General features: G+C 32.7%; 2 protein-coding genes across 2 annotated transcripts in view; both read right to left on the bottom strand.

Annotated features, from left to right (window-relative positions):
- LOC132756042 (malonyl-CoA decarboxylase, mitochondrial-like) overlaps nt 1-25,299 on the bottom strand; it is a 123,209-nt gene that overhangs the window by 72,799 nt on the left and 25,111 nt on the right. The gene's annotated exons all lie outside the window — the stretch shown is intronic.
- On the bottom strand, nt 12,117-22,017 carry LOC132756034 (probable ribonuclease ZC3H12C). Its single transcript, XM_060746998.1, has 6 exons — nt 21,720-22,017; nt 16,273-16,943; nt 15,555-15,694; nt 14,438-14,672; nt 13,408-13,661; nt 12,117-12,466 (listed from the first exon to the last, which is right to left on the bottom strand). Exons 1-6 carry the CDS (start codon nt 21,918-21,920, stop codon nt 12,117-12,119), a joined length of 1,851 nt encoding a protein of 616 aa, XP_060602981.1. The 5' UTR covers nt 21,921-22,017.

The following is a 25,299-nucleotide window of genomic DNA, read 5'->3' as shown; positions in this document are numbered from 1 at the left end:
CAAGTGGAGACACTGACAGCGAACAGCATGGATCCTGATCAGACTGCGCGGATCGCAGGCTGGTCTGGATTCAGGCTGGTCGCAAACGCACTATGTTGGTTTTGTCGTGACATAATCACATACTACATGTATATAACACAGAATAAATAAAGCATGTTTCATTTTATTTTATAAGTTTTATTTGAAAAATGTTTAATATAGACTAGAATGTATTTTAACCATCAACAATCCTTTCCCCCCAATAAAAGATATAAAGTACAAAGGTTATCAAATATATGAAATAGACAGGAACAATAGCCTCAGAAACTACATACAGGTACAAGTATATTCTAAAAACAAGACTAAAATTGATTAAAATTTCAATAGAGTTACTATGGAACTCAGCAAATGTGAAGTTCTCCCATCTAATACCAGTGTACAATTTAACATTTAGTAAAAATATCTATAATAAGCACAACACATTTAAGCACTTCATTGTAAACAGTAGTGCACCTTAAAGCTTTAATAAGAAAAGTTTGTACCGGATTAGATGGGTACGGGTTTAGATGGAGAAATCCCATATTTGCTGAGTTCCGGATAACATCTATTGTACTTCAAGTATCAGACCAGAAAAATGACTTTGAACAATTAAGTATAATACATGTATGTTTACTTATGAGTTTTGATATATCTCCTTTATAAATCTAACACAAAATCTACACTATAGGGAGCAAAATATTAAAACAATTTGAAATAATGAAGAAATTCAATGAGATACACGTTGCTAATTAGTTCATTTTTCCCATCAAAGATATATGTACAGAGTTCACACAAGAAATCATCATAAGATGTTGCCAAACAAATTTTAGCAATGTTCTGACACGCACCTTATTCAAATAGTCCCACTATAAACCTTATTCACTCATCTAAGATCCATAACTGATCACCCAGAACGGATTCAATTTTTGACCCCAAAGACATGTTTTGATCATAGAACGTTTGTAACAGTTTTCCAGGCACTGTTACTTGCAAAACATCTTAGATCTAGGACATGTAGTTTCAGAAAAGAACATTATTTGTGTTTTACTAGACAAGTCTTTGTAAGCTTAGTGACTCCTAATGGTGGGGGGCAATGACCTTGGAGCACAATGACCTTGGTGCATGATTTCTATTGTAAAGGGACAAAATGTGATGTTGTATGCCAAAATCAAAGCTCTTAGCATTGTAGTTTTTGAGATTTTGAAAGACTTTATTTTAAGCACCTTTGACCTACTTGATCATCCCTGTAAAGTTTGATGTTATTTAAATAACTTGAAAATAAAGGTGCACATCATGCTGTTACAAAAGCTCATCTGTGAGCACTTGGTACCCGACTGAGACCAAAAACACCATCTTAATCTGAATCAGCAGTGGCTGATAAGCAGATACTTATGAAATTCATTGCATAATGTAATAAAACATTCAAACAAATAATGTGATAATGTGATGTCAAAATATTGTAAGAGTATCAGCAACATTCGCTGTTTATATTAAAATAATTTTGATTTAGCCTGAAAAATATTTTTTCACAAACCAGCATTACCTGTAGTTAACATACTTCTTTGGTTCTATATCTATATGACATTTAAATATATGTATTACTTACTATTCCTTGTTAAATCAATACAACATAAAATTATATTACTAACAAGCTTTTCACAAGCTACAAAATATCTTATCATTTTCCCGACATTATATAAGCCCCGTTATATAAGCTCAAGATAGATTCACTCATTCAGGATGAAAAAAGCAAAAATATAAAGGACCTCACATATAACACAACCTATAGTTTAATTAAGAAGAGACACTTTCAATCAAGTATTAACAATATTTTCAAGTCTGTAAGTATTAACAATGTTACAAAAAGATGTTCTCAAATCTGCTCATTCATACCTAGATACTTTAAAATATAACTTAAATAATTTTGCATTGATTAAACCATTAAAGAGAAGTCTGTATATCTAGTGTATTTTGAGCTACAATTCATATACATGGTTATAAGCATCACACCTTTTTCAGGTAAAAAAGATTCTCTGACATGGTGAACTTGTTTGTCAATCTAGATGACCCAATAAACACCATTTTAACAATATAACTAAGCATATGTTTGGATAACCTTTTATTCAAAATGGGTCACATTTGTGAACTTTGAATTTTTAAAAAGCGTCACTGGTAATTGACCTTGTGGCCTCATTTTCACATTCAAGTACTTACTATCTTAAGATACCAAAGAAACAAAGATTCTTATAAACAAATGACCTAGATTTTGGGCACAGGATGATTGACCTCAAGCGTGACCTAGAGCTAAAGGTGAAGCATTTCAAATCACAAAATATCAAACTTACACAATATAATAATTATGGGGACAAACATTCTGGTTTTACATTATGAAGATTATGCTATATTTGTTCTCACCTGTATTTAAAGTTCACAATGCATAACAACAATCTTAACAGACTCATATTTACAAAACTCTTTCATTTACATCATTTTTAATACTACTAGAATGTGCTCTGCAGGTATTCTAAACATTTGACTTTTCAACTACGTAAACATGAATAAGCAGATTTAAAAACAACTTTCCAGGGCAAGTCGCTAAATCATTAGTAATGACAACAATTTATAAAATTTAAAAAACTTAACAAATGTTGAAACATTATGTAAAAAAAGAAGCTCAAACATTATGTAAAAACAGACAAGATTTTGCACTTTAAGATAAATATTCAAAGCACCATAATTCACATCATAATGATTATTTAGCGTATTTGGTGCAAAAAAAAAACAGTCTTAAAATACAAAATAAATTCATTATTCCTAATTTCTATTGTGAGATATGTTTCCTCTATTTTGAAGTGTTTCATAATCCCTTTTTTGTACTTTGTTCCTTTCAGATAACAAATACAAATGTATGTATTGTCCATCTGTTATAGTTGGAGCAGTAAATTCTTAATAGGGCTATTTTTATTACGTACAATTTTAAAACTGATCTATCACCTAATTTCAATGTCTCGGCTTTTCTTTGGAAAGTTTTAGCAAAGAATGTCTTTTAATATATATATTTTTTTGATGGGGGTTGGGTTTTACATCACACCAACACAGCATATAGGTCATGTGGTGACTTTCCAGCTTAACTGGTGGAGGAAGACCTCGAGTGCCCCTCTTTAATTCTTTTTATATATTTAACACACTTAAAATGTTTCCAAACAAAATATTCAACTACTATCTTAAAAAGGGTTTAGAACTAATGACATCAACTATAAAGCACATTTAAAATGCTTACTTTCACAGAAATTTACAAACATAATTCTATTCTTCAATTTACTAGGTTTTTACCAGGGCTTCACATAATTTTGTCAAGGTGTAATGCATATTCCAGAAAAGGTTTGGAATTTTTTCATCTGAATCCCCTAATGCCTTATACAATTATTCCTGCTAATTATAGTCAGCATAAAAAAGCTATACACCCTTTAAAATCCTGTTACATTTTACAAATATTATTTGAAACAATATAACTTTTAGTAACTTGACCAAAAAATTTATCTTTGACAAACTTTCAATGATCAGAAAGTGTCTATTTTTACATATGACTGTGTATTTTATGTACATATCAAAGAGATTGAATGAACATACATTGACACTATAAACTGTGATACAAAAATTCTTAAAAAATAAAATCTAACACATATAAGGTTTCAAATAAAGAACAACTACAAACCAAAACAAGTGACACAGTTTTGTAAAAAAAGGAAAATGAAAATACTGTAAAAGAATTGCTTAATGGGCAAATAATTACTCAAAATAATTTTTGTAAAAAAGTTCACTATTTAACTTAATTAATATGACAAATTATTGTTAAGTCTATTTTGCAGGTTAATCATAAAACAAGGCATTCTGGTCTCACTAAACGAGAATGAAAATAACCTAGTTCTACAATAGGAGTATATTTGTTTGTATTGTTTGGTTTTATGTGTTATCAAAACAGTAAAGTCATAAGGAAACTTTACTCGAGGAAGACTCTGGTACCATTTTGTGCATTATTTCAGGCACAAGCGGACATCTGAGGAGAACCTTCAAACTTTCGTAAGCTACCTGGGTATCTTCCTCCAGAGATTTTGAATGATCAGCAGTGAGGTTATTTATTATCAGCGCTTGTTATTTAGTCTGTAACTTTAGTCACTTAGCTATGGAGGCCCCAAATCGGAGGTATAAGCAAACTATTATAACTTCATTTGTATTTGTGCTCAAAGAGTTATTAATTCAACAAACCTTAACATTACAAAATTCAAAGTATCTTCAAGGTAAAATCATTCTACTCAGGTAACCTGCTTCTGTCTGAGATAATGGTAATGTATGGAGGGGCACCTGTGATCAACAATGCTGGAAAGTCCCCAGATGACTTTAACAGTGTTAGTATGACTGAAAACCCAACAAAACAAAACATATATGTTGTACTTTCTAGCATTTCAGACAGAAATATCAATGTACAAAAAAAGAAACTCATTTAACTTAAATGATAAATAAAAATATTCATGATCTTTACTAACATTATATAAAACAATCTACAAATTACCATATGTACAAACATAAAGATATCTTTGAACAAAGAGAAATTAGTGTTAAAGGATAGGCATTGCAAAAATGAAAATGAAAAAAAAACAACAAGAGCTATCATATGACAGCATGCTCAACTATTCTCAGTGCTTGATAGTAAAATAAGAGCCTTGATAATGTAGAATTAAAGTTCAACTAGAACTATCACTAAATGTGATTAATACCCCCACAAGACTGCTTGGGAAATGAGGATGTTACTAGTAACAGAATACCTTGTAAAAGAATTGAAATATAGAGTTATGGTTGTGGGCAATTAAAAATAGTTGTGGTTCTTATATGTTGCATTTCCTTTCAATGTGGTTGGCCATTGATGAAGTTTAATTGAATTACTCTGTAATAAGTCCAGAAAGACAAAGAAAAGGAACAAAGGGCAATAACTCTATAAATAGTGATGATAGAGTTATAGTTCTTGTGCACTGCACTTCCTCTTATTGTGCTTGACCATTGTATGAAGTTGTTTTGAATTCCAACCAGTACGTTTTAAGTTATGCTCCTGACAAGGAAAAGTATCAAAGGGCAGTAACTCTGTATTTTGTCAAAATGGAGTTATGGCTCTTGTGCACTGCACTTCCTTTTAATGTCCTTGACAACTGTATGAAGTTGTATTGAATTCCAAAAAGTAGTTTTCAAGTTATGCTCTGGACAAGGAAAAGTAACAAAGGGCAATAACTCTGTAATTAGTCAAGATGGAGTTATAGTTCTTGTGCATTGCACTTTCTCTCAATGTTCTTGATCAGTATATGAAGTTGAATTGAATTCCAACCATTATTCTTCAAATTATGCTCGGACAAAAAAAATAATGGAAAAGTAACAAAGGGCAATAACTCTGTAATCACTTTAGATAGAGTTATGGTTCTTGTGCACTGCACTTCTTCTTATTGTGTTTGACAACTGTATGAAGTTGTTTTGAATTCCAACCAGTAGTTTTCAAGTTATGCCCCGGACAAGAAAAAGTAACAAAGGGCAATAACTCTGTAATTAGTCAAGATAGAGTCATGGTTCTTATGCACTGCACTTCCTCTCAATATGCTTGACCATTGTTTGTAGTTATATTGAATTCCAACCATTAGTCTTCAAGTTATGGTCCGGACAAAAAAATAAATTTAAAAGTAACAAAGGGCAATAACTCTGTAATTACTTAAGATAGAGTTATGGTTCTTGTGCACTGCACTTCCCCTTATTGTGTTTGACAATTGTATGAAGTTGTTTTGAATTCCAACCAGTTGTTTTCAAGTTATGCCCTGGACAAGGAAAAGTAACAAAGGGCAATAACTCTGTAATTAGTCAAGATAGAGTTATGGTTCTTGTGCACTGCACTTCCTCTCAATGTGCTTGACCATTGTATGTAGTTTTATTGAATTCAAACTATTAGTCTTCAAGTTATGGTCCGGACAAAAAAAAGCAATGGAAAAGCAACAAAGAAAGCAACAAAGGGCAATAACTCTGTAATTACTTTAGATAGAGTTATGGTTCTCGTACACTGCACTTCCCCTTATTGTGTTTGACAATTGTATGAAGTTGTTTTGAATTCCAACCAGTAGTTTTCAAGTTATGCCCCGGACAAGGAAAAGTAACAAAGGGCAATAACTCTGTAATTAGTCAAGATAGAGTTATGGTTCTTGTGCACTGCACTTCCTCTCAATGTGCTTGACCATTGTATGTAGTTATATTGAATTCCAACCATTAGTCTTCAAGTCATGCTCCGGACAAGGAAAATGCAACGGACGTCTGGACTGACTGACTGACCGACCGACCACCAGGTGACTCCTATATACCCCCCCAAACTTCGTTTTTGGGGGTATAAAAGGGGCAAAAATTCTGTAAAATTCTAAGTTATGTCCTAATTTAAGTTTCAGCCAATCCCCTTCAGTTGTTATACCAGATTGCATTCAAACCAAGAAATCTTAAGATGAAAAAGGGACATTTATATGCAAAAAATCAAATCATATTATGGGACTAGTGCCAATCATGTTTAATAATCACATTGAACAAAGGTATGAAATTCCCATCCATTCCCTTCAACAGTTATGGAGATACCCTCATGCACACAAGAACTTAATCAAAGAGTGATGCAGATGCCTGGATGAGTACAATAGTTCTCCCTAATAGTTGAGCTAAAAAATTACCAAAAGCTTTTAAAGACATGAAAAGAAAATGTACATAAATAATTATAAAAAGAAAATTCAAAAACACACAAACACCAATACAGGCTATTTACATACATAATAATTGGGTTAGTCATATATAGACCTCATTAACATTTATTTGACTGGAAAGATATAAGTTGGTTGATATAAACAAACACACCTGTTAGTAAATTTTCTATGACCAGTGAAACATCTAACATTTAAAACACTTAAAAAAAAAGATTATTTAAACCAGGGAAACAAATTTAACCTTTCCACTATATGATGCTAACATAAATACATGTATGTACATGTTTAACATGAATTTTTCAACAATCCATATACATGTAATGATACATATAATTTATTATCAAAAATCTTTTCCCTGTAAAAATAACCATTTTTGGCAAATTGAGACATATTTTACTTACCATATGCTACAGACTGTCTTCAAACCTAGATATAATTGTAATTATTTCATCTGTGTTCTCCCATAACTTTTCTTTAAATGTCAATAACATGTACTGAGTTAGTTTGAGGTAAGTGGTTCTAGTTAAGAGGCACACACAAACTTAACTGAGTGTACCTTACCTTTGTACCTTAACTACTCACTGTGATTTTATTAAAGTAAAATAGAGGCCAGATTTAAGCATTTTCCCAGTGGTAAATTCATAACTTAATCTTGAAATTCCACCCCCACCCCACCATAAAAAAATGTCCCAGAAACCAGTTTAATTTTTTTCCATATTATTTTTTTATGATAAAAACCACTGAAACATGTGAATAATCATCTACAAAAAAAGAATATAGTAATTGGCTTTGGAAAATTGTCCTCAATTTTCTTATAGCAACTGCCCTTAATTTCCAAATTGGTTGTTGCAAATAAAAGTAAAAACATCCCAACTCACCAACATGTGACAAAGATGAAAAGTATACTTCTAGATTTGAAGACAGACTGTTAACAGGCGAGGGTGTGATTCAACACTGTTATAAACTGTTGACTGAGTTACAACAATCTTGAGTCAAACTCTCAATTTACTTATAAGCCTCAGAACAATTGAGGTACTGATCATTTCTCACCTTACTGGTGATGTACAAAAACAACAAACAACATAGTTGTTTCCCTTATCAACAACACAGTTGTCTTCTCTTGTTATCAACATTATTGGTAATGAATGCTTTGTGTTAACATGTGTACTTAGTAAATCATGACATGAATGTGAATATGCAATGGTTTTTACTCCAATGGTATCTACATTTTGTATATTAACAAACACTATGAACTGAACAATAAATGAAACTCAAATCAACAATTTATATCTATTTCATATGTATAAAAATATAAATCTATAAAAAACACTGTTAAAGATGACTGGAAAATTGCATTACATTATCCATCTGTAACTTAAATAAAATAAATGTTTCACAACAGTGATGAAGCTTTGGTACACAGATTTCGGAGAAATATTTTCAGTCCTGTAATGTCAAAATCCCGGTGCAGCCTGTGTAAAAACAAACATTCTTGTCTTTCAGACCAAGAACAGGAATATCAAAGTTTTCTTTCAGATCTACGTGAAAACAACTGATCAATTTTGTTGAAAATCAAATTAAAATTGTTCAGTGCTTTTAGTTTTCAATATCTAAATTAAAATCTTTTTGTTATCACACTGTTCACACAAAGTCATCATCTTGTACACTAACTTAATCACTTGGTACTTGATAAAGTTACTTATTCTAGACCTTACTTATTCTATACCTTACTTATTCTATACCTATTTTATCTTACCAATCACCTAACTCACTTAAACCATGTGACCATACAAACATATTTCAAAATTTTTGTGCACACCCATACAAATGTCCTTTATTCTTTCCATACTGGCTCAACAGTCATTAGAATAACAATACAAGACAATGAAAATGAACAGTTAATCAGACTTAATAAGAGGCTCTATGCATATTGTTCAACTATACATCCTGGTTAAACAAGATAAATTTAAACTAATTAATGCTTACTAAAGCATAAAATAAAATATGTATATAATGTAAAGTGTATTTGACAATTTACTGTACAATACAAAGGATCTATAGGTCTTGTACCAAGTTGAAAGAATGTTTATTGCAGGACTCACCTGGCAGCTAGTCCATCTGTGTTTTTTCAGCCGAAATAAACCTTTATATTGTAGAAAACACTTTTAAATACCCTATTATTATTCACTTTGTACCTTTCATTAATCACTTGGTACATTTATTCAACAATTACTTCATCACTTGGTACTTTGATTACATTACTTGGTACAATTAATAAATCACTTGGTACAAGTACCTCATCACTTGGTACATTTGTTTTACTCATTTAAGACTCACTCAAAAATATTTACATACAATCTTGTTACCAAGTTATAAAATATCTGGTTAAATTTAAAAAAAATTCTTAAGTAAAAGTAAACTTATGTGACTAATCTTATATTTGCAAACCAAATTCATTGTAAACTTTAAAACAAACAGGGATAAAAACAAAACATATAATTTATACTTAAGCATAACAAATCTGACGAACAAGATTATCCTTCAACCGAAAAAGAGAAACATATATTTTGCCTCGAATCAACAATAGGAACATATATTATCCCTCAACTCAACACGAGAAATATACATTATTCCTCAACTCAATCTGAGGAACATACATTATCTCTCAAATATACACAAGCAACATACATTATCTCTCAAAACAAGCAACATACATTATTCCTCAAATCTACAAGAGAAACATACATTATTCCTCAACTCAACACAAGAAATATACATTATTCCTCAACTCAACACAAGAAATATGAATTATTCCTCAACTCAACACGTGAACCATGTATTCTTCCTCAACACGAGAAATATACATTATTCCTCAACTCAAGTAACATGAGAAATAATAATCATCAGTCAATTAAAAGAAATGAAGGACAAAATTATCCCTAAAATCATTCAAATTAGAAACAAATCCCTTAAATCAGTACAAAAAACCCCCAAATTTTTCCTTCATTTGTCATGTAAAACAAAAATTACATTTCAACAAATGAAAAACAAAAGATATCCCCCAAATCTTAAATACATTAGAAAAAACAATTCTTAAATTTGATAACAAAAATCATATATATATCTTGAACTTGGAAATCACAAATCCAACAACTTTCAATTCATACAAAAACCAAATTTCAATCTGAATATGACTAACAATAAAAATTTATCTTGAATATTTACACTTGCACCAAAATACACTGGTATAAACAATAATTATAGAAAAGAAAATACAAAAAAAAATGTCATAAAAAATAAATTTTAAAATTAAAATAGTACATATTACAAATGGTAAAAAGGACATAAAATCCAGTTAAATTTATTCACATCATACTTTAAAAAGAATCTCGTAAATAAAATACCAACACTAGGTACACTAAATTGTACACTAGAGAAGTGACCTAACAGGTGTCTGAAAAGGCTTATTTTCCTATCAATCATGAATGCTAGGCAGATAGGATTATTCACATTCTTGTCCGTCAAGGAAATTCCCCAAATGAATTACCTAGAGTTTTATGCTAAAAAAATTTCTTTACCAATATCACTGAATATATTTCCTATAATGAACTTTCCTGCTTTTAATTTTGATCTATCCATTATATTTCAGGGATCTCATTATCAGAGATCATGGGTTTGAGCCCTACTCAGGTCATGACCATGTTTCTTCATATTGCAAGAATTTGTTTCCCATTCAAGCTTAAAGAAATATGTTTAAACCAAAGTCATTAACAAACAACAAAGAGTTTGGTCAGACTGCACAGACATGTAGACTGACTTGACTTTACACTGGTTGTTTAGGTAAATCATTCTCATTTTTTTTTTGCTCTAAATAAATACCAACAGAATGATATAAATAGTAAAATCTTTACATTACAATGAAGAATATAAAAAAAATCTGGTTAGTTAAGATTTATCAAATAAGCACACAAGGTTTTAGGATTCTGTTCTTCTGGGTGTTGGTTCATTACTGTACGAACAGATTCTTCCGGAAATAAGTCACACAGTGTTGTGTACAACTTAAGTCTAGGATTATTTTCATGAGGTTTTAAAGTTTCCGTGGGAAACGGTTGAATATGATCCTGTAATTGCATGGTATTGTTTGGTTGTATGCTCAAGTCTTGGTTTGCCATGCCTTGTGGAGTTAAATTTCTATTTACAAACTGTGGAGGGAAATTTGACAAATTTTGTTGAACTTGATTTTGAGCCGACCATACATTTGAATGTTCAAGAAATGGGACGTTTGCTGGTGAAAAATGGTATTGTGATTGAACTTGAAAATTTGGCTGGTGTTGAGACAGCATTGGGTTTGATTGATGAAAATGTGAACCATAACTGATAGTCAGGGTGGAAATAACCCAATTGGGGGGGGGGGAAAAAACTGGAATCTGTAAATTTAAGGGGGACTTAAAAATGGGAGTAATTTGCCGTAGACCCTCTTTGGGTGGATAACTAGGAAATTTTTTGGGACTAGATTGCCCCCAAAAATTTTGGAAAATGTCAAAGGGGCCCTTTTTCGGTTTTTTAACATTTATGCATCAAAAGGCCCCTCTTGTTTAACATGCGGGTCCATTTTGAACTTTCCACTTTCATAAATTAAAACAGCTTTTTTAATTTGAGTACCCTGACGAATTTTTCTTTTCTCATCAGGGTTAGGGGGTTTGTCCTAGGGGGGGGGATCTGCTAAAAGTCCCTTTTCCGGGGCACCTCCCATCCTTCCAATTTACGTTTTTAAACCTCGGAAAATTTCATGACCCAAAGGGTCCCCTTGGTTGTACTGAATGAGGTATTTTTTTGATGCTCATATTCCACCCCAAATAAAAACTTCTCCCCACCAGTTTTAAAGGGAATTTCCTGTCGCTGCACATGCATAAAATCCTGTAGCATTTTCTGCCTTTCTTCAGAGGTGATTTCTGTAGCAGCTAATGGCTTCCTCTGCCTTCTTGGGTCATATGATAACTGAGCATGCAGTGGAGCACGACCTTGACCTAGTCGTGGATCCTCCCCACCTTGTAATGATAACTGACGGGATAACTTTTGCTTATCATTTGTTCTTGACAGGGACTGTTTCTTAGTGAGTGCTTGCTTTGGTGGTTCTGACACAGTATATGCTAACTGAGACTTAGAGTTAGGACTACTGAGGCCATCTTTAGGTTTTGTCTTCTTTTCGGGTTTATAGATTCATTTGCTTCATCGATTTTTTTTAAACCCAAAAGAAGAAAAATGCCCAAATTTAAAAATTTTGTCCATTATTTTGGCTCCCTCAGGAAATTTCCAGGAAAAACCCAAGTTTTAAACGGGGAGATTTTCCCCTTTTGATGAACTTCTTCCCTTCTGTCTCAGTTCCATCATTCTAGGACTTGACCTTTCAGGTTGATCACCCAGTTTAGATCTTGGTGAAAAATCATGCCTATCATCTCTTTTTGGAGAACTTCCCCTCATAGAATCAGGATCACATAGAGCTCTGTCTAATTCCATTCTCATTAAGCCCTCAGATAGTTTCTGGTTGTATTCATCAACCTTATTATCTTTGCTTCTCTCAGATGTGTCCTGCACTGATTCTGACCTATACAACTCGTCAGGATTTCCTGATTGTGTACGTTGAAGTGGGGTTTTGGTGCGGGTCAATTTTTTCTTTCTGTCTGAAAAAAATAGCAGATGACATCTAGAATCTAAAATAATCCTAATAAAACAATAATTTAATAGTTTGAATTATGTGTGAAGAATTTATAACAATACCCGTCAGACAAAATCATTCAATATACATGCATGTTTTAATATTATTTCTTTGATTGTATTTTCTTTAAATCAGTATATAAGTTTTAATACTAAATAAACAATTTTTTACTTTTAGAAGCACTGTTAACTTAACCCTTTACCTCATATATACGCGAAACAACGCACTTTTGACCCCCCCTTTTTTAGGCCTGAAATAGTGAAAAAATGTCCTATTTGGGCCCCAAACACATGTTTTCGTTTGAGAAATGTTGCTAAAAAAAGTGAGCAATATCGGCGCCGCCCCCCATCCAAAAAGATACATCAGTGGGTTTGCCAGAAGAGAGATGTGCCCTTCCCCTTTTTGGGGGTTTGAAGGGGGGCAGAGTCCCACTCATCGCCAAAAAATTTTGGACTTGTGAGAGGCAAAAATGACCCCAGGTCCGATCATAAGGTAACGTTGTAACCAACGCTGAAAAGCCCTTGACTCTATCTCAATCCCTTGAGAAGTTGCAGCACTTTGAAATAAATTTTGATGGAAAAACGAGGCAAAATAGTGATTTTTTGGCAATTTTGAAAGATGTCCCCTAGTTGCCATGGTAACAGGAAATTAAAGACTGAGCTTGTCGTTACAAAAAAGGCAATGGGTCCCAGTCAACATTTGTGCCAAGTTTGATTAGTATTGAAGCATTTTTTCAATAGTTTCATAGCAGTTTGAACTTGTAACAGGAGGCTTTTCAGTGAAAACGGCCATTTTTCACAATATGCTCATGGGGGAAAGGGTTAAGGAACAAAAATTTTAAAACTAATTCATACAAAACTACATTTACAAAAAATTGAAGTAGAAGTATAATGGGAAAGAATTTACCTGCAGGTACAGAGTTTTCTCGACGCATTGCCAGCATGCGTTGTTTTGCCTGCTCCGCTAATTTCTCAGTGACAGATTTATGTGGTTGGGTTCTTCTTTCAGGATGGTAATACTTGCACTTGTTACCATATGTACATTTTTTACTACCATATGGGCAAGGTGGTGGCAAGGGTTCAGGCTCGGCAGGTTCTTTCAATAAAAAGTTGTCAAGTGTGGGTCCATTTCTGCCTAGAGGGTCGTCAGGGGGCATGAATCTGTAATAATAGAAATCAAAATTTGTCTGTGACACCAGTCAAAAACAAATATGAAAATATTTTCAATTTTATCAGGAATTATAAATCTACTTGTATATGCATCCATGCTGTAATACAACTGTTCCATTACATAAAACAAAAGAACAATTACTAGTAAGTAATGCCTACATGTAACACCAACAGAAAAGGTCAAACACAGACACAAGTTCCAACATATTTGTGTGTGTCTGTTTAATGGAACTTACAGTATGCATATTCTTTATTCAATTATGCGTCTTTCCCTTGCAAATTATGCATTATAGCCTACATATCAGATATAACATTTTTCCTCTAAATACTGAGATGAGAAACTGAGACATGTACATCAAGTTGCAGAAATTCAACTTAACTGATCAGGGAAAAAATAAAAATGGCATCTGCTCTATGTATTATTAACCTAATTGAATGAAGCTTGAATTTCAAATGGCTCTATATTAATTTTAAAAAATTTTGCATCATTAAAGGGAATCTAAAACTTTCTTTCACTTTAAAAAATTCCCAAAAATTTTAAATTACTATAAAAAAAAAGGAAAAACGAAACAGATCCAGTTTTTTCAAAAAATTACCAAAATTAAAAGCAACAAAAAAACCCGATAAATCTGGGGTTTTCCCAAAGGAAGGGAAAAATTTTTCTGAAATAAACCCCAGAAGAAAAGGGAAATTTTTTCTGGGGAAAACAAGAATGATATTCCCAAGGGGAAAGGGAAAAATATTAACTAAAATTGTCAGATATTTACCTATCATTGACGAAAGAGTACATAAGCAGTCTCTCTTCAACTACTTTCTTGAACTGATTATTCTCCCCAATCAAATCTCTGTAGTTGTCATTGGAAACAACAATACCGTCCGTATCAACAGCTAGCTTGAGAATGTACCTGTCATCATAACACACAACACGTTTCCCACCAATACGCCTCGATGGAGTGAATACCAGAATCTTCTCTTTCTCCAACTCATTCAGTATCTGCTGATCTGTTAAAGCAAATAGTAACAAGTATTAGCATATTATCTAAGAAGTATTATAAACTTAGTTACTTTTTCATACTCATTACAATACACTGATGATTCAAATATTTTACACTTTTAATCTATAATATTTAATGTGTGGTGAATAAAAGCTTGAAGCTTATGTGAACAACTATTAAGTCTACTTCCTGGAACTAACCAGTACAAGTGCCATATAAGGAAACATGATTGTGACCCTTATAATAAGATTAATCATTATCTATCAATCAATGAAATACACAAAGGCACCTTAACCACCAGTTCACCTCTGCTCGGTAAATAAATGATTGTTTTTGTTGGGATTTTTTTTACTTTAAGTCACATCAACATCTTAATGGTCTTGTGGCGACTTTCTATCTTTACTGTTGGAGGAAAACCTCAAAGTATTTAAGTTGCTGACAGATTTCAAACCCAAAGGGGTTAGGGCCAAGTGCTCTGATAGCCATAACCACTACGTCAAAGAGGCCCCAGTAAATTGATGAAAGTTATTTTTTGACATAAAATAGAATACAACTTCCTGGCAATGTAAAAATAAATGGTAGAATTTTATATATTTTTACTACCAATATTATACAAAAATATCATTTAGTGATTTTGTTTGTTTGTTTTGGGTTTTACGTCACATCGACACAGTATAGGTCATACCGCGACATTCCAGCTTTACTGGTGGAGGAAGACCTCAGGTGCCCTTCCGTGCATTATTTCAGGCACGAATGGGTACCTGAGTAGAACCACCGACGTAAAAATACATGGTGTGTTTTTATATATTTTTACTACCAATATTATACGAAAATATCATTTAGTCAAAAGCTACTAACACTGAAATTTATATATTTATTATACATGAACCTTTGATTCGGGCATCAGATCTAGATGTTTCTTTGCGCCATTGTGGTACAAATACTGTGATATTTGTGTGACCTCTTTCCTTAAACCAGTCTACTGCCAGCTGTATTCCCATACATGAAAACGTTTCTTTATTTCCATGGCTTAAAGAATAAGACACAAAAATAATGAATCATTTAAGTACATGTATATGGTAGCAGTAACAAACACTATATAGAGTATCCCTGATCATTTTGCTACTTAATAAGAGAATTCAGCTCATGATTATGAACATTTTACATTATTTTGAGTTCATTTAAGACATTCAATATTTGCCAAAATGGAACTACAGACAAAGAGAGTGTCCAAGTGTACAAGAATAACTGGCACTTACAATAACATATCTTTCATGAATCTTTTGAAACAGTAGAAATTATAAGCATTAACCCTTAACCTCCTGAATTCCTTAAACAGACTTGTCTTTTCTTATTACATTTAATGATCAACTTTTTGGATATCAAAATGTACTTGTCAGCCAACAGTAAAGATCCCAGTTAAACGGCACAGCACTTCAATGCTGTCGGATCAAGGTCTGCACTGTTTTTCAGTTTAAAATAATTTTGAATTTTTACCTAAAAATACAGTATGGTTTTGTCCAGATTGAAAAATGAATAAATCCTTCTGAGATATTTAGCAGATAAGGGTTAATATTAAATACATCAAAAATTAGCTTTGTTCATACCTCATTGCCACATTACTCCCATCCATAATAACATGCCTGAATGGACTAGAATCACTACCAGAAAAAAACTTTCTTTGGTCTTCCTGAATGTCAACCAAGTCCCCTTTAACATTGTCAGACCCATCAAAATCAGATCCAAAGGTTCCCTTGTCTTCTTGCCTTGAGGAACTATTTTTGATTAATTCAGATAACAGTTCATTTTGTCCTGCATCTTCGTCTAAATTTTTAAGAGCACATATCAAATCTGCCTCCCCATATCCAAGTTTAAAGGCAAATTCCAGTTTACTCTGGTAATCAGGAGGATTCCTTTTTATAAAATCATCATTTTCATCAGAGCAATCATCTGATGATTCGTTTTCTTCAGCACCGAAAGTGGAATTGGTTGATTTATTATGGAAATTATCAGAATTTTGGTTTTTATCAGGTTCATATTCATTTGATTGAGGTTCCTCCATAGCAAGATGATCTGTAAAGTTTTTTGCCTTTCCGACATCTTCTCTGTGTCCCTTTATACTTATACTGTTCATTCCCTGACTTGCTGTTACAACAGCACAGCATTCTTTCTCAAGGTCTTCTTTAAAATGGAGAATTCTATCTATAACACTGACATCATAGTTTACTGTTATGATGGTGAAATCTGGTCCACTTGCTGTCAGAGCTTGAATATACCTCTGAAAAAAAACCCCACATTTTTCCAGTCACTCATTACTTGAGGTGGATACAACAATTATTAAACTGATGAAATATGAAATATAAACAAGAGCTGTCCCAGATGTATCATCTTTTGCTTTTTTCGGTTCTAGATAGTACATGTATGATGCAAATTAGAAAGGTGTAGTTCTGTAAAACTGCTTGACAAATTTACCTGCATGTACTCTTGACAGTGAATAGGTACCGGTATGTCAAGTTTAGAGACTATAAAAATATGATAAAAACACCGCATGCAGTGACTGTGCTAACACTACTCAGGGCCGGCAAAATCAATTGTCCGTATTGCCCAGGTTGTCCCACAGCCTGTACGGACAAGTGAAAATTTTCAAGAATTAACTATTATATAAATATCATACGGACAAGTTAGAAAATGCTTCACATAAAAACGGACAAGTAAGTTAAAATCAGATTTTGCCGGCTCTGAGTCTAGTCTGTTTTGACAAAAATTAAAAAGTTAAGAAGGGGCATAACTAGCTTTCAGAATAATGGCTCTTGTCTAACAACTGCACCTTTTAAGCAAGTTATCAAAGTTTCATGTTGAAAGCTTTTAAAATATTTAAATAATGGGCTACATCAAAGTTTTTACACAAAAGATGGAGATGACAACAATGCCACAGCAGCTATCATAATAGCTCAGGGACTGTGTTCAGGGCGAAGTCAGGCAAAAACTTTGCCGTAAATATTTTCACTTCGCCCTATATGATCTGAAAAGCGAAATTCTAGTCGGCCTAAAATCTCTATGAAATGTCTGACATGTATATTTCTCCACTCGATAATACTGCCTGGAGGCAGATTTAATTGTGTAATCTGACGTAATTAGCACATGTGCTGAAGCGTGGTCATAGCGACATTTGGAATTCACACTTGGAAATCCACATGGCTAAAAATAGCGCATTGATTATACAGTAAATTTAAGCTGTGAAAGACCCTGATATGGTTGCAGCAGCTGATAAAAAGCAAGCTAATTGATAATTGAGTTACCTCATTGGCTCAAATGTATATTTGTGTCTTATTAACAATATCCCCTGTATGTTTTGTTTGTTTCACAATATTCCCTAAATGTTCTGTTTGATTTACTAGTTCTCTTATATGTCCTGTTTGATTTACTATTTCCCCCTATATGTCCTGTTTGATTTACTATTTCCCCTATATGTCCTGTTTGATTTACAATATCCCATATACGTTTGTTATCACCATTGCATTTAAGATAGTAATATTCATCATTAAAACTGATGTAAATTGATAGAATTTGGATAATTATTATGAATTAAAGAACTTTTCATTTTAATTAATAAATTGCATGTCAGAAACTGTTGAACCTAAAAAAAAATTAAAAAATGTTGTGTTGATGTAAATCAAATGCAACTAGTACTTCATTAAATATCATCAATACACATTTGTTTATTTTCCATGCCATATACATGTATATTTAATATGCATGTACATATAAAGGTGTACAGTCATGTATATTTTGTGAAATAAAATTAGAAACAAGATTGCATTTGAGAAAAATGCTATGCCACCGCAATAATACAACACTAAATAGTAGTGTAGGAACAGATTTTTTTGTTTCTATACAATTGAAGATTGTCATAATGCATATCTAATTCTTATTATCAGATTAGTGGTTAAATCTATTGTTAACTCAATAAAAGATCAGAGTAGGAATATATCAATGCACTTGAGTCTAGTGAATTTGGTGGTGAAGGTCATATTTCACACAGCCTAAAATTTCATGACTGCATCAAAGGACAACATGTAATACACTTTGTCAAAATCTAGGTCAGCTGATATCAAAGTTCACTTTTAATTTTGACACTAGAGGCAAAATTTGAACTACTTTGGTAGAGTACCTATACATGATATCATTTAACAAATATTAAAGCTCTAAGCCTTGTACCTTCAGACAATAAGATTTTTTTAATTTTTTACTATATGTATATATTGAAAATCAATGACCCCGGGGCGGGGGCAATTTTGACCCCAGGGCTATAATTTGAACAATCTTGCTAGAAGCTCACTTCACAATGTTTCATGCAAAATATCTAACCTCTAGCATTTGTCAATTGCCAGAAGAATTTTTTTTAAAGTTTTTACTGTAAGTTTTTACTAAATACATATAAGGAAAACAAATGACCCCCGGGGCGGGGCCGATTTTGACCCCAGGGCTTTAATTTGAACAATCTGAGTAGAGGTCTACCAGACAATGCCTTATGCAAGATATCTAAGCTATGGGCCTTTTGGGTCTTTACAAGAAGGTATTTTAAATTTTACTATATGTACATATAGTGAAAATCCATGACCCCGGGGCAGGGCTGATTTTGACCCCAGGGCTATAATTTGAACAATATTGGTAGAGGTCTACCAGACAATGCCTTATGCAAAATATCTAAGCTCTAGGCCTATGGGTCTTTACAAAAAGGTATTTTAAGTTTTTACTATATGTACATATAGTGAAAATCAATGACCCCCGGAACGGGGCCGATTTTGACCCCAGGGCTATAATTTGAACAATCTTGGTAGAGGTCTACCAGACAATGCCTTATGCAAAATATCTAAGCTCTAGGCCTTTTGGGTCTTTACAAGAAGATTTTTTAAATTTATTCTTATAATTCCTTTTGGTTGCCATGGCAACCAGATTTCTGCATGGAATTAAATTCTTTGAACAACTTTGGAAGCCCTTCACCCAAGGATCAATCCTGCCAAGTTTGGTTGAAATTGGACTAGTGGTTTTTTACAAGAAGATTTTTTAAGTTCACTATATAATCTATATAACACACACACACACACAAACAAACACACACACACACAGGTGAATCGCTATATGCCACCGCATCGCAGATGCTGCGGTGGCATAAAAAAATCCAATGATATAACTCGATTTGATGATTACTTCTGCCTAAAGCTCAAAACTTCTCCCTATTTTTCCTGAAGGGAGAAGTCACTTCTCCCTAAATTTTCAGTCCAAGGTAGTCCCTGTAGCTTGACTTTTTCTTTGAAACAGATGAGCTATAAATGTGAGATAAATAAACAACAAGATCGACTGCCGGGTGGGGCAACAATCAACTTTTTTACTTTTGTAAAAGCAAATAAATAAATGATTAAAAAATAAAGTTTTTCCTTTATGGTCCAAATTTCAAAGCTGTACATCAAAAAATAATAAAGTAGGTCACTTTGTCAAAATCTAGGTCAGCTGATATCACAGTTCAATTTTACATGTACATTTAAAACATAGCTGTATCAAAGGACAAGAAAGTAGGCACTTATTCAAAATCTAGGGCAGCTGATATCTAAGACTTTAATAAGTTCAATTTTAATGCATCTAAAACTGTACACAGAGCCCAAATTTCATAGCTTACAACAAAGGACAATAAAATAGGTCACTTTGTCAAATTAACTAGGTCACCTGATATAAAAGTTCAATTTAACATGTAAAACTGTCACATGCTCCAAATTTCAAAGTGTATATCAAAGCACAAGAAAGTAGGTCACTTCATCAAATTATCTAGGTTAACTGATATTAAAGTCCAATTTTTACATCTAAAACTGTGTACATTTTCAAAATTTCACAGTTGTAAATCAAAAGACAACAAAGTAGGTCACTTAATCAAATTGTTTTGGTCAGATTATTTCAAAGTTCAAAAGTAGATCACTTCATCAAAATTAGGTTAGCTGATATCAAAATTCAATTTTACATAAGAGACTGTGCACATGGTTCAAATTTTATATCTGCACATTAAAGGACATTAAAAGAGGTCACTTTTCCAAATTATCTAGGTCAGCTGATATCAAAGATCAAAAGTAGGTCATTTCATCAAAATCTAGGTCAGCTGATATCAAAGTTCAATTTTACATCTAAAACTGTGTGCATGCTCCAAATACCATTGCTATAGGATAAATCAGAGAATTTCATTAATTTGACCTTGATGGAATTAACCTTAACATGAAGGCTAACGTGGGCAAAAACTATCGGATGGAGCATAATTCATTGAAATATAATTTTGAAATTATGTTCTCATTTTGCTAAATTAATTCATTACAAACAAAAAATCATTCACAAAATATTGACTCCGACATGGAAAAAAGGCGGAAAATACTAAACCTGTCCTAGTAAATGTTGACATTGGAGTGGGACATGACAATCACCTGACACAGTGGGTAATTTCCGGTAAACAACTTTGGTCATGTGACCACAAAAGTCAATGTACACTGCCAAAATAGCTTGGCTGAGGTAACTTTTTTAGTGATTATTTTTCTGTCCAGCTGATTTATTTTAATTATGCTACATAGCCTACCGACCGCGGCAGTTCCAATGCCTTCAAAAAATGTATTTTGTTTCGTCTAACATTTTGTATTTTATGAGAACATTCATATTGATTAATATAAGTTGCAAGAACTTGTTTAGCAATCGAGCTTAAATAAATATGTTTAAACAAAACATTGATTATTCTTCATATCATTTTATAACCAACATTTTTCTTTTAAGAATTGCATCAATGTACATTTCCCTCCATCAAATCCAACAACTTTAAGATGCAATTTAGAAACAATGCATATCCTTGGTTGGCATGTTTAGATGTGACATCATATCTGTCAATCAACTTTTGTACACGACATTCATGTTAATCTGTTTATTTACTTCACATGCAGGATAAACAAGTAAATCAGGACAGATTGTTGTAGAAAAAATAACCTTTTATCTAAGCAGAAATACTTTCAATAAATAATTACTTTACCTTTGCTTTATCCGCATTTTTCTGTGCATTTGCTGATTGCGACAAAACTGAACAATTACAAAATCCGGTGACCTCATTTCCATTTGATTTCTCATTTCCAAAGATAACAAGTTGTACGTCAAACAGTCGTTCTATTTTTTCTTTTTGCTTATAAATGACTGATATGTTGGCTGTATCAATGCTAAATGTATCATTTTCCATTGTATTTAGGAAAATACGATTTTACTACTTGCAAATCCATTTGTTTTCAGACTTTTGCGTTTGTTTACGAGCTACTCGACGTCCATTTTTAATAAACGGTGTCATGTTAATTTTACGTTTCGTAAGAATAACATATTTCCTATTTTTTTGTAGATACCGTATACAATGTGGCCATACCACGTGACTTTTCGGGTACGGAACACGCCGATTTTTCACCCGATTCAGGTATGTTTTTTATTCATAACTTATTTATTGCTCAACCGATTTTAATCAGATAAGGCGCAGAGTACCCGTAATTATATCAGCTTTCCACGGTATATCAACATTCTGAAAACCCCTGAATGGTTTTTGAGAACATTCGAGTACAGTTTTCTTCTCATAGCCGGGGCCGAGGGGAACGGTACACACTCATTTGTCATAACAAGCGATTTCTTGCAAGTCATATGTTTTTTGTCACTATTTTATAGAAAAATACATGTTAAATCGGATATATTTACTATGTCCAATGTATCGAGTGAATGCAGTGATGTTTTAGCATATTTTCATAAAGTTATGTTGAAATGGTACGGAACACACTGTTATTTAAAAAGATACGGTACACACACAATTTCTGTCTTTGAAATAATTCTAAAGTAAAGTATATGAAAATTTAATTTGCATTATAATGTGAGTGATTTGTTTTCATAGTTATACATTTTATTAATTTAAACGAGAACCCTGGGGTCTGTTTTGCAATGTATCATTATGCTTACAGTTTGATGTAAACAGGATTACTAAAAAAATAAAGAACATTTTAAGAGTACGTAGCGCAAAATTCGATTTTAAATGTTAAAAAATTAATATTTGGCTATAAAATGTTAATATTTTAGGGAGGGATACGGAATACATTCAAAATTGTGTTTGTTTTGTTTTTTATTTGAAATAATTATGTTGTTTTTTTTCGGATTATAAAACAAATTATTAAATTTATGGACATATGTTATGTGCGATTATTCTTCCATTTAATTTTTTGTTCGAATATATAAATGACTGTCTAAACCGAGTATGAATATAAAAAAAACAAACAAGCAGTTAAATGTTGATCGGATCTGGAGAATTTGGAGAAAAAACGCTGGTTTTGATGAAAGTGGATTTTTTAAATCACGGAAAGTTTAAAGTATTTTTCTGCAACATGATATTTGGTATGATTCATCTGCCAGGGTCCCAAACTAACTGCATGTATTTAATTATCGAATTATCCACATATGGACAAAGGTATTCCGCGGTTTTACGTGCAATCAAAATAAAAAGCCGGATAATTTGAAGAACCCATATGGGAACATGGTATGTTATAATTATAACGTAACGTAGTTTACACAAGGTAACCTTGTTACATATGCATGTAAGACATTTTGGTGAAATTATGCCTATCTTGGACTTTCATTTAAAGATGCTTTAAAACATGATTTCATGGATATGTGTGCTTGCGTGTTTGTGTTAAAAATAAAATGATTAAACAATGTCTTACGAGGATAGTGCTCTCCAAGTACACTTTTGATATTTTTAACAATACCCATTTTGTAAATTAAATGCTATGGAGGCTGCGTTCTGTTTTATATACTACATGAAGTAGGTACGAGACCACCTATGACTTTGATGTTTCGATTTTTTATGTTAGAAAGTTTTCTAACTACCGTAAAGAACGTCGGTCGTTCTACTCAGGTGCCCGTTCGTACCTTTATGTATACCTAAAGGGGCACTTGTAAAACTGGAAAGTTGCCACATGATCATGTCAGTTTTGGTGAGCCGTGAAACCAAACCAAAAATGACCTATATTACCTGAATTAAAAGTTATTCTTAAAGCTTTCTGCCTTTAAACATAAAAAATTTAAGCCATGGCAACTACATTTTTATTTGTTTGGGTCGTCAGACCAAACAAATAATTGTAGCGAAATTTCAGACTCTGATATGCTTATTTGCAACATCAGAAAGTAGTCCGAACTCCTGGAAGCGGTTACTTACCTTTATAAGTACTCTAACGCCGAAAAAATAAGGGGAGATCACTGCGTAAAGATAGTCAAATGACAGGCGCATTAATGTTCAAGCCTTCTCAGGGGAAGAAAAGTACTTCCCGGTTGGTCAAAGGTTTCAAATATTGTGTCATTCTTTACAGATATACATGCAATATTAAGCTCCATGATTATTTAATCAGTGTTAAACGAAATAAATAAGGGGTTACAAACCCTAATTTAGAATGATATGGTTTCTTCAGGCTATTATCGTGTAACTTCCCCGTGGTCGAGGGGATAATTACACGGTCGTTTAGAAAGAGAGAGAGAGAGATGTCCTGAGCTCAAACCCCATTTAAGGCAACTCATGTTTTTATTTATTTTTGTTTTTTTGTTGTTTTTTTTTCAAGCCAAATAAACATTGAATTGAATATCAGTGTTGCAATAAGCCTTATAGCCAATTTACTACAGTTATAACACTGGAAACAGCATTGGTGGCACTATACAAAAACAAATTGGTTTGTAATCTCATAACCTTCACCTTTCTGACATTCTGAGACCCAAACAAATTCAGCGCCTTCTGTGTTTTGATTTAATTAAACATGACCATGATACTGCAAAACTGTACCTAGTGACTTACTTATTATAAACAAAATATAAATATATATAATGTTATCAAGTAATGATATTTTTCAGCGATTTAGGTCATGACATTGTTTTATTTTTTCCGGAGGAAGCAAAAAGACATATCTTACACTTCACTAAAACTAAAAGAAATACAAAAAAACAACAACAATAAACAACAATAAACACAGCATTATAACAACATTTCTTTCTATAGAACAATCATTTGAAACGCAACTACATGATTCTTTGAAGATCGAAGTGTTTAACATACCTTTGGTGATTTTAAATACTAGTAGGACAATTACTCCTGAAATACAATGCTCTGTAACACCGCACTTTGGGGTCAAACGCACTTTGGGGTCCGACCCCAAAGTGCGTTAAACTTCGCACCGCACTTTGGGGTCAAACGCACTTTGGGATCAAAATCGAGAAATTGACCCCAAAGTGCGTTAATATGCTACATATCAACGCACTTTGGGTTCAAGAGGTCTAAAGGTGTCATCTGAGTTCTGCTTAAATACTGAGTACTGACTTATTTTCTATCTGCGACATTGGAATATTTGAGTTGGAGTTCAAGATGGCGGTCAATACTTTATGATGCTTAAGTGATAAAAGTTTCATTAATGTTACCACTTGAAATATCTAAAAATTGTGTTCATATAACAAAATTACGGTGGCATAAAAGTGACAGTTGCATTTTTTTGTTTTTAGTTTTGTATACATATTTTATTTTAGTTTTGCATACATATTTTTTTTCAGTTTTG

The sequence above is a fragment of the Ruditapes philippinarum genome, unplaced genomic scaffold (genome assembly GCF_026571515.1).
Source record: "Ruditapes philippinarum isolate M1 unplaced genomic scaffold, ASM2657151v2 ctg509_1_1_1_1, whole genome shotgun sequence".
NCBI lineage: Eukaryota > Metazoa > Mollusca > Bivalvia > Venerida > Veneridae > Ruditapes > Ruditapes philippinarum.
This window is presented reverse-complemented; position numbering and strand designations above follow the sequence as displayed.

Coding starts and splice junctions, on each gene's coding strand:
- LOC132756034 (XM_060746998.1), bottom strand. CDS start 21,920: ATGGAAAATGATACATTTAGCATTGATACAGCCAACATATCAGTCATT. Junction 14,673..15,554: donor ATCTGATGCCCGAATCAAAG/GTTCATGTATAA, acceptor TTGCTTTAACAG/ATCAGCAGATACTGAATGAG. Junction 12,467..13,407: donor AGAAAACTCTGTACCTGCAG/GTAAATTCTTTC, acceptor TATTTTTTTCAG/ACAGAAAGAAAAAATTGACC.